The sequence below is a fragment of the Brassica oleracea genome, unplaced genomic scaffold (assembly GCF_000695525.1).
Source record: "Brassica oleracea var. oleracea cultivar TO1000 unplaced genomic scaffold, BOL UnpScaffold00854, whole genome shotgun sequence".
Lineage (NCBI taxonomy): Eukaryota > Viridiplantae > Streptophyta > Magnoliopsida > Brassicales > Brassicaceae > Brassica > Brassica oleracea.
Window position 1 is genome coordinate 2,353 of NW_013617482.1, and position 10,000 is coordinate 12,352.

Consider the following 10,000-nt stretch of genomic DNA (forward strand, 5'->3'; position numbering starts at 1 on the left):
TAATCCCTTTACCATTACTTTGGAGCCTGAAGCAAAACCTATAGCTAAGACACCATATCGGATGGCACCAGCGGAGTTGGCTGAGCTAAAGAAGCAATTGGAAGATCTATTGGAAAAGGGATTCATCCGGTCGAGCTTTTCACTTTGGGGAGCTCCTGTGCTATTTCTGAAGAAGGATGGAAGCAAGAGGCTGTGCATCGATTATTGTGGTATCAACAACATCACAATAAAAGATAAGTATCCTCTTCCGAGGATAGACGAGTTGTTAGACCAACTAAAGGGAGCTAGTTGGTTTTCGAAGATTGATTTGGCATCAGGGTATCACCAAATTCCTATTGCCAAGTCAGACATCATGAAGACGGCGTTTCGGACGAGGTATGGGCAGTACGAGTTTGTAGTTATGCCCTTTGGTCTCACAAACGCACCTGCGGCTTTCATGCGTTTGATGAATGAAGTGTTTCACGACTACCTTGACAAGTTCGTGATCATTTTCATCGATGAGATCCTGGTGTACTCGAGAAGTAAGGAGGAGCATAGTGAGCATCTGAGACTGGTTATGGAGAGGTTACGAAATCAGAAGCTATTTGCCAAGTTCAGCAAATGCTCATTTTGGAAGAGAGAGATAAGATTTCTTGGTCATATTGTATCAGAAGAAGGCGTGGCTGCTGATCCAGAAAAGATCCAAGCCATACCGGAATCAAAGTCTTAAATACCTCTTCACTCAGCCAGACCTCAACCTGCGCCAGCGTAGATGGATGGAGTTTGTGGCTGACTACGATCTAAGGATTCACTACCATCCTGGTAAAACGAATGTTGTTTCGGATGCTTTAAGTAGAATAAAGTTGGACGCAGATTTAGAGAAAGAAGTGGATCTGTTGAACCAGGAGTTGAAACAAGTGAAGTAGATCGTTTTGGAAGGGCAGACAAGCGAGCCATTGGGACTTCAAGCGGTGAATCAGGCAAGCTTGATTCAGAGAATTCTAGAGGAACAGCTTAAGGATGAGAAGCTGTTGAAGATCGCAGAGGAACTCAAAGGACAAGCCGGGCCCAGTAATGCGGGATATTACTTAGCAGAGGATGGAACCTTGCTAATTAATAGGAGGATCACGGTTCCTAAAGGACAAGGGCTGAGAGATGAGATACTAAGGATTGCACATCATTCTTTACTTAGTATCCATCCTGGAAGTTTGAAGATGTACCGAGACGAGAAGATACTATCATTGGCCGGGCATGAAGAGATCGGTAGCGCAATGGGTCGCGCATTGTGCAACTTGTCAACAAGTCAAGGTCAAACATCAAGTTCCAGGAGGATTGTTGCAGAGTCTTCCAATACCTCAATGGAAATGGGACTCTATTTCCATGGATTTCATCACCGGATTACCCACCGCTCCAGGTAGATCGAACAACTCGATATGGGTGATTATGGATAGGTTAACCAAGGTTACACACTTGTTGCCTATTCGCGACACTGATAAAGTTGAAGTGTTGGCCGAGCTGTACATCGACCAAATTGTGAAGTTACATGGTGTACCCTCAGACATCTTCTCAGATCGCGATCCAAGGTTCACGCCATCATTCTGGGAAGCACTTTAAGAACCCTTGGGAACTAAACTGTTCAGAAGCGTGACGTTCCATCCAGAAACAGATGGCCAAACGGAGAGGACCGTTTGGACCATCGAGGACATGCTTCGGATGTGTATTCTTGATTGGCCAGGAACTTGGGAGAAGCATTTACCATTGGTCGAGTTCTCATATAACAACAGTCATCATTCGAGCATAGGGATGTCACCTTATGAAGCATTATACGGAAGGCCATGCAAAACGCCTATGTCTTGGACGGAAGTGGGCGAAAGAAGAATGTTTGGGTCACCTATCGTTCAGGAGACCATGATTAAGCTGGAGACGATTCAGGCCAACATGAAGAAGGCTCAGGACCGTCAGAAGAAATACGCAGACCAGTCAAGAAGAGAAGTAACTTTTGAGATAGGAAATTGGGTCTACTTGAAAGTTACGTTCACAGAAAGGGAAGGACAGATTTGGCAAGGTCGGAAAACTTGCGGTCAGGTTCATTGGTCAGTACAAGATCATCGGGAAGGTTGGTGAGGTAGCTTACCGTTTGGATCTGCCAGCAGATATGCATCTACATCCTGTATTTCATGTTTCCATGCTTCGGAAACATATACTGGATCCAAGTGCTGTTGAACCCGAAAGACTAGAGGAGTTAAGGACAAACCTTACGTATCCGGAAGGACCAATCAGATTGGGAGAATGGCGTATTCGGAAGCTGAAGAATCGTGAGATTTCTCAAGTACAAGTGTTCTGGGGAAGACAAAACAGGATTCATGTTACTTGGGAAGATGAAGCGCGATTTAAAGCCGATCACCCGGAGCTCTTCCGAGAGTATGTTGTGATGGAAGGAGGCCCCTCAGAACCTTAGAATTCGAGGACGAATTCTGTTAAGGGGGGGGGGGAGAATGTAGAAACCCATAAAAAAAAAAGAATGGTCGAGTATCTTTTGGGTGGTAGAGACGCGGACGATCAGATTGTTTTTGTCTGAACCATGAGTCAAGTATTCCACTAGAAAATGGTTAGACAATGTGGTAGATTGATTCAAAGAACGTTTGAAGCATGACACTTTTGGAAACACAACAGGAAGACCGGAAATTGGGCGAAAAACCCTAAATTTCGTTATTATGGAATTTCTCGAAGAAGCCGGAAGCTCGGGAAATATTTTCCATAAAGTCAGGATTCATTTGGAGTTTATTAAAAATACTCAGAGCATCAGAATGGGCCTAGAAAAATATTTGGGGTTGATCGCGGGACGAAAATTCACCGAAAAGGCCAAAATCGGTCGAATGGACCGAGAAACTTGAGGTGGCTTGATTTGTATGTGTTCAGGACGTGGTGGCAGGCTCTTGACAGTGTGTGTGCCAAGGGAAGCATGAGGTTCTGCAGGACATGCAACCTGTACATGCAAGAAGACATGTGGAGCACGACGTTGATCAGCCAAGCACGAGGTGTAGCGATGCATGTGACTGGGCCATGCGGCCAGTAATATGGAGGACGTGGTGTATCCTTGCATGGAGCCAGGCCACGCATCCAGACAGGTAGAGGGCGTGGTGTCACATTGCATGTGAGCAGGTCGTGCAACCAGCCATGTGGAGCACGAGGTGTCGCCGCGCATGCGTCCGGAGCCATGCGAAGCGACACACGGGCTGCCACACGGCTTGTTCCTGATTGGTTGCTGTTTCCTATAAATAGCCCACGACCCCCTCTCATTAGAACACATTCAAAACACTTGAAAGTCAGTTCAAAACGTGAGAGAGAAAGCAAAGAAAGAAAGATCTTCAAATATCGAGAAAGGGTTCGGATCGTAGAACTCGGGTTTGGGGTCAAGGCCACAGTCAACCAAAAACTGTGAGTTATGATCAATTGATTGCTGAGTTGTTTTCATGCAGGTTCCCGTTACTTGGAAGTTGGGTCATGGCAGGAGGCCGTTTCTAACTGAGTAACGGTTTGATTAGTTAATATTGAGGATATGTTGATTGAGTTGATATCATGCTTGTTATTGCTTGAGAACCGTAGTAGCATGCAAATGGTTAGGTTGATTGGTTAGTTAGCGAATGCTGAATGCTTAGATGATATCGCTAAGTTGTGGATAGTTAGGTATTTTGGAATTAGTCTTTATTCTAGATTCTGGAATGTGGTTGATTATTTTGTGATTATTACTTGAAACCTTGGTTATATTACCGGGTTTAGTATGGGTTATATTTTTGGCCGATAGCATTTGTGTAACCCACAATGCTAGGGATATTAGGGGTGAGGTAGTGTTCCTTCAGACCTCGTACCCAGCGGGTTCAAGGAAACCCCTTATTCGCAGAATCGGGAAGACTCAGACGAACGGGGTCATGTCCTATGGCTGAGTATTACACGACGGTGTAAGGTGGCAGTGACCCGAAGGACTGTGGGCTGTCGCGCGGTGACCCGAAGGACTGTGGGCCGTGGTCGGTTGAAAGTTCCTTCTTCAGGCCTTTGTGGTAAGGAGATAGGATATTGCCGATAGTGAAGGAGGAACCTAACGTCACCAGGGCCCGAGTTTGTTATATATATTATATCATGTTTCGGGTTGTTGAACCCTGGTTATGTCGAGTTTGAGTTTGGTGATGAGCTAGTAATTAGCATAATGCTAGTTATATTGCTATCGTTTACCGGTGCGTATTTCGAATATTGCTTATTGTTATTGAGTTGTGTTGTTAGGTGAAACCACCACTTGTATAATATTTTGTGTATTGTAAACCAGATATTATATAAGATAAATAAAGCGAATGTTTTGTGCAAATGCTTTGTTGTTCTGATATTAGCTTGTCCGAGCTAACACAACGTCAGATCGGTGTACGGGTTGAGAAGCCTTAGGCTTTGGTCTGACGGGACGTGTTAGTGGGTGGCCCGGCCTAGTTACGAATTGCACTTTTTGTAACTTTGTCTGGATTGCCCGTTAACCCGTCTTGTAGCGCTCCTGAACTTTGGTAGACGGTCGATCGTCGGTCATGTTCTTGTTTGATTGTTGGCTGGTGGTTCGACCTAGGCCTAGAACGGTTTGGGGGTGTTACAGTCGGGGGCATTCGTATTTCATAGTCAGAGGTGAAATTCTTGGATTTATGAAAGACGAACAACTGCGAAAGCATTTGCCAAGGATGTTTTCATTAATCAAGAACGAAAGTTGGGGGCTCGAAGACGATCAGATACCGTCCTAGTCTCAACCATAAACGATGCCGACCAGGGATCAGCGGATGTTGCTTTTAGGACTCCGCTGGCACCTTATGAGAAATCAAAGTTTTTGGGTTCCGGGGGGAGTATGGTCGCAAGGCTGAAACTTAAAGGAATTGACGGAAGGGCACCACCAGGAGTGGAGCCTGGGGCTTAATATGACTCAACACGGGGAAACTTACTTGGTCCAGACATAGTAAGGATTGATAGACTGAGAGCTCTTTCTTGATTCTATGGGTGGTGGCGCATGGCCATTCTTAGTTGGTGGAGCGACTCGTTGAATACATTAGTGTGGCCGTTTAGGCCAAGGAAGTTTGAGGCAATAACAGGTCTGTGATGCCCTTAGATGTTCTGGGCCGCACGCGCGCTACACTAATGTATTCAACGAGTTCCCACCTTGGCCAACAGGCCCGGGTAATCATTGAAATTTCATCGTGATGGGGATAGATCATTGCAATTGTTGGTCTTCAACGAGGAATTCCTAGTAAGCGCGAGTCATCAGCTCGCGTTGACTACGTCCCAGCCCTTTGTACACACCGCCCGTCGCTCCTACCAATTGAATGATCCAGTGAAGTGTTCAGATCGCGGCGACGTGGGTGGTTCTCCGTCTGTGACATCGCGAGAAGTCCACTAAACCTTATCATTTAGAGGAAGAAGAAGTTGTAACAAGGTTTCCCTAGGTGAACCTGCAGAAGGATCATTGTCGTACCCTGGAAACAGAAAGACCTGAGAACGATGAAACATCACTCTAGGTAGGACGGTTTCTTATCTGATCCTGTGCCTACCGATTCCGTGGTTATGCGTTCATCCATGACCAAGACTTCAGTTTTGGTTGGATCGTACGCATAGCTTCCGGATATCACCAAACCCCAGCACAGAAAAGTGTCAACAAAAATGCAACTAAACAGCCAGCTTTCGCCATCCCGGAGGTGGTGTTTATTCGGAAGCAGTGCTGCAATGTAAAGTCTAAAACGACTCTTGGCAACGGATATCTCGGCTTTCGCATCGATGAAGAACGCAGCGAAATGAGAAACGTGGTGTGAATTGCAGAATCCCGTGAACCATCGGGTCTTTGAACGCAAGTTGGGCCCCAAGCCTTCTGGCCGAGGGCACGTCTGCCGAGTTGTCACAAATCGTCGTCCCCCCCATCCTCTCGAGGATATGGGACGGAATCTGATCTCCCGTGTGTTACCGCACGCGGTTGGCCAAAAACCGAGCTAAGGACGCCAGGAACGTCTTGACATGCGGTGGTGAATTCAATTCTCGTCATATCGTCAGACGTTCCGGTCCAAAAGCTCTTGATGACCCAAAGTCTCAATGCGACCCCAGGTCAGGCGGGATCACCCGTTGAGTTTAAGCATATCAATAAGCGGAGGAAAAGAAACTAACAAGGATTCCCTTAGTAATGGCGAGCGAACCAGGAAGAGCCTAGCTTGAAAATCAGACGTCTTCGGCGTTCGAATCGTAGTCTGGAGAAGCATCCTCAGCGACGGACCGTGTAACACCCCTTAACCATCCTAGACATATGGTCAATCAAACAAGAACATGACCGATCGGCCGTCCAACACCCAGGGTTAGGGATGAATGAGCCAACCGGCCAGCTAACAATCAAACAAGAACATGACTTACCGTCCAACCCAACACCATGGTCCGGAAGCGTTACGTGACGGGCTAGGGACGATCCGGTCAAAGTTACAAAATTTACTCCACGACGTAGACCAATTCATCCACTAACTCATCCCCCTGCGTCAAGGCACAAGGCTTTGCAACCCGTACTTAGAGTTAGCGTTTTCCGTTAGATCGAGGCCTAAGGCTTTTCAACCCGTACTACAACCTAACGTTGTGTTAGACTTGACTAGTCAAATATCAGAGTATTCATGAAGTGCATATAAAACAATTACTTTTATTGATTTAAGAAACATTCAAACATGGAATAATTCAAGACTTAACCCATAACACAATACCATTTACAAAAGGCATGAAAATCTACACTTGCGGTCCTAACGTCCAGCACCAAGCTATCTGATCATCCTTACCTAAAGAGACCTGCAAAAAGGACAATGGAGTTGGGTGAGTAATCTAGTATTACTCAGTGAGCTGGCGGCCTCTACCTGCAACCTAGACTCTGACCCAGACAACCCAAAATATCAATCAATATAGCCCTAGCATGCAATAAAAGCTAAGGCTAAGCAAACCATCACTAAGTTAGACTTGGCCTCCTGCCATGATCTAGCTTTAAGTAATGGGAACCTGCAAGACAAACAAGTCAACAACCATTCCCTAGTTAACCATATATATGCCTGAGTTCAGTACTCATGTAGTGTTAGATACGTAGACTATACAAGTATCATTAACCGGTCGACCAACAATCAGACAAGAACATGATCGGCCAACCAATGATACCGCATAGCTTTAATATCCACCACCCTTCACAAGCAATCACTCGAACACATATAGGCCAACGTCATGCCTACACTATCCAAATACACACCAAGCCAAATCAGGTACCTAAACCAGACTTAAGACTTAATGTCAGAACCTACAAGACAAACAGTCAACAACCACAACCACAACAATAATAGGATAGTAACTACCAATGTCTCGATCTTACTCGTAACACCGTATATCGGTGCTACATTAACTCGAGGGTTCCATAACCCTCTACGACACACTAACACAACACTCTAACCTGGGCCCTGGTGACTTCGTGTTCCTCCTCTCTATCGGCAATATCCTATCTCCCTACCACAAAGGCCAGAAGAAGGAACTTTCTACCGACCGCAGCCCACAGTCATTCGGGTCACTGCGTGACAGCCCACAGTCCTTCGGGTCACTGCCACATTACACCGTCGTGTAATCACTCAGCCATAGGCCATGATCCCGTCTCTCTGAGTCTTCCCGATCCAGCGAATAAGGGGTTTCCTTGAACCCGCTAGGTACGAGGATGAGGAAACACTAGTCCACCCCAAAATATGCCTAGCATGGGCGGGTTTCGCACCTGCTGTCGGCATAATACTCGACACACAATCCCTAGGAAAGACCTAGGGAATAAGACTCCTATCCAAAACTATACAACACTTAGGAGTCTACAACACTAACACTAATACTCGTAGTCCTGCCTATATGGCATAGGACCCGTAATACCAACATCACAGCTAGGACATCGGCCTATATGGCCAAACATCCCTAAACAACAACATTATCACTAAACAACTCAACCATTTAGTCACTCCCTTACCAAGAGATGTCTAACCTCAATCAACAAGATTAATTAAACTAGCAGGCATTTAATTAATTCTACTCTATCAAACTATTACCCCAATAGTTCGGCCTCATGCTACGACACTATCTTAAAAGATAACGGGAACCTGCACTCAACCATATCAACACGCAATAAATCATGATGCATCCTACTCCTAGTCAGGTTATTATCTCAGTCTTAATTCAATTTCATCTCAGCTTGCCCGTGCTAAACAGAGTCCGGTTTAATAAATAACCCTAAGGATTCTACCATGCAACAGCGTGAGCATTCTACTATATATTCTACCCGATCTTCCCTATGCTCCAAGTGGAACTCACAAAACTACCCTAAATTCCAAGTGGAATTCACACAAAACCAACTCACAGTGTTCTAGGCGAGAAGCAGCTGGTTGATCGGAGAAGACGTGGCCAAAGCCTAATTGACGACTTGAATGGAGTGGACTGGACTGATATTGTCTTGGACACAACCTCGGCTTCACCATGAAGAAACTGACTGGCCTCGACAAACTGATCTGGACTCAGACAGAACCTCCTTTAGCTTCTGGACAGTTCTTCGGACTTCCCGGCGGAGTATCGAGCAGAACTTCGACTGATCTGAACCCGTGGATCTGAACTAAATCTGGACGGTACCTCCACTTGATTGTAGGAGAATATGACTGGCTTGAGCGGAATCATTTAGACAGAGCTTCCGCGTCATAATTGTATAGAATCGCCGATTGGACGGAACTGGCCTTCTCGGTGAGAATCGACTATACTCTAAGTCTACCACTCTGTTTCTCTGTCCTTCTCTAGCCACGTTGACTTGCTTCCCATCTGAACTGATCTTCACTTGATTGACCTTCAGTTGGACATAACCTTCCCAAGGCGCTGGCTCGAAATCAATAGAGAATTGATCTCGAAAACTCTCAAAAACTCTCGAAATAACTCGGAATCACTTGCTTTCTTTTTCTAATTTTCTCTCACGTTTTTAACTTTGTTTGGACAAGCCTACATGTGTTGAAACTGAAGGGAGGTCATGCTTATTTATAGAAGACAACAACCAATCAGCTTCAGGTTGGTGGCAGCCCGTGTGTCGCTTCGCATGGCTCCGGACGCAAGAGCGGCGGCACCTCGTGCTCCACATGGCTGGCTTCATGTCCAGGACACATGCAGGACGCCACCACTCCTCCCATATGTCAGGCTGCATGACTATATCTCATGTAAGGCGCCACAGCAGCACACACATGTCGATCAACATGCTTCAGTTGCATGCGCGGAGACACCTCGTGCTTGGTAGATCCACCTCGTGCTTCTACATGCATGTACAGCTTCCATGCACGGCGACACCTCGAGCTTCTGCAGACACTCAGCTTGTTAGATGGTTGACACCACGTTCTGAACCCATGCAACGAGCCACCTCGAGCTTCTCAGTCCATTGGCCTGATTTTGGTCATTCCAGTAAATTTTTGATCCGCAATTAACCCCAAATATTTTTCCGCTCCCGTTCTGATGGTCTGAATAATTTTCATAAACTCCAAAATATTTCTGACCTTGATGAAAAATATTTCCCGAACCTCCGGCTTCCTCGAAAAATTTCATAAAACCGAAATTAAGGTTTTTTCCCAATTTCGGGTTTTCCCGTCGTGCTTCGATCCCGTCGTGCATGCTTCCCGTCGTGCATGCTTCCCATCCTGCTTAGTTCCCATCCTGCTTAATTCCCGTCGTGCTTCCAATGTCTTTGAAATAATATTCCGCTAAAGTTTCGCAGAAAACTTCGTGCTGAAGAAACGTCGTTCTTCTTAAACGTCGAGCTTCTAGAATGTTGTGCTTCCAAAAACGTGATGCTTCCAAAACATCCGTCTGATCAATCTAAGACATCTTCTAACTATGGTCGAGCAACTTATTCGACTCACAGTTCACTCACAATCAATTCTTCGACCACTTGTACTTCAAAACTTCTCGATCCATCCTTATCGCCCGCGACTCGACCACC

General features: G+C 45.8%; 1 protein-coding gene across 1 annotated transcript; it reads left to right on the forward strand.

Annotated features, from left to right (window-relative positions):
• Positions 1 to 61: 61 nt before the first annotated feature.
• LOC106320239 (RNA-directed DNA polymerase homolog) lies at positions 62 to 709 on the forward strand. Its single transcript, XM_013758607.1, has one exon. It carries the CDS (start codon positions 62 to 64, stop codon positions 707 to 709), a length of 648 nt encoding a protein of 215 aa, XP_013614061.1.
• Positions 710 to 10,000: the final 9,291 nt, after the last annotated feature.

Bases quoted from the DNA above. Each gene is read 5' to 3' on its own strand.
- LOC106320239 (XM_013758607.1), top strand. From the start codon at position 62: ATGGCACCAGCGGAGTTGGCTGAGCTAAAGAAGCAATTGGAAGATCTA.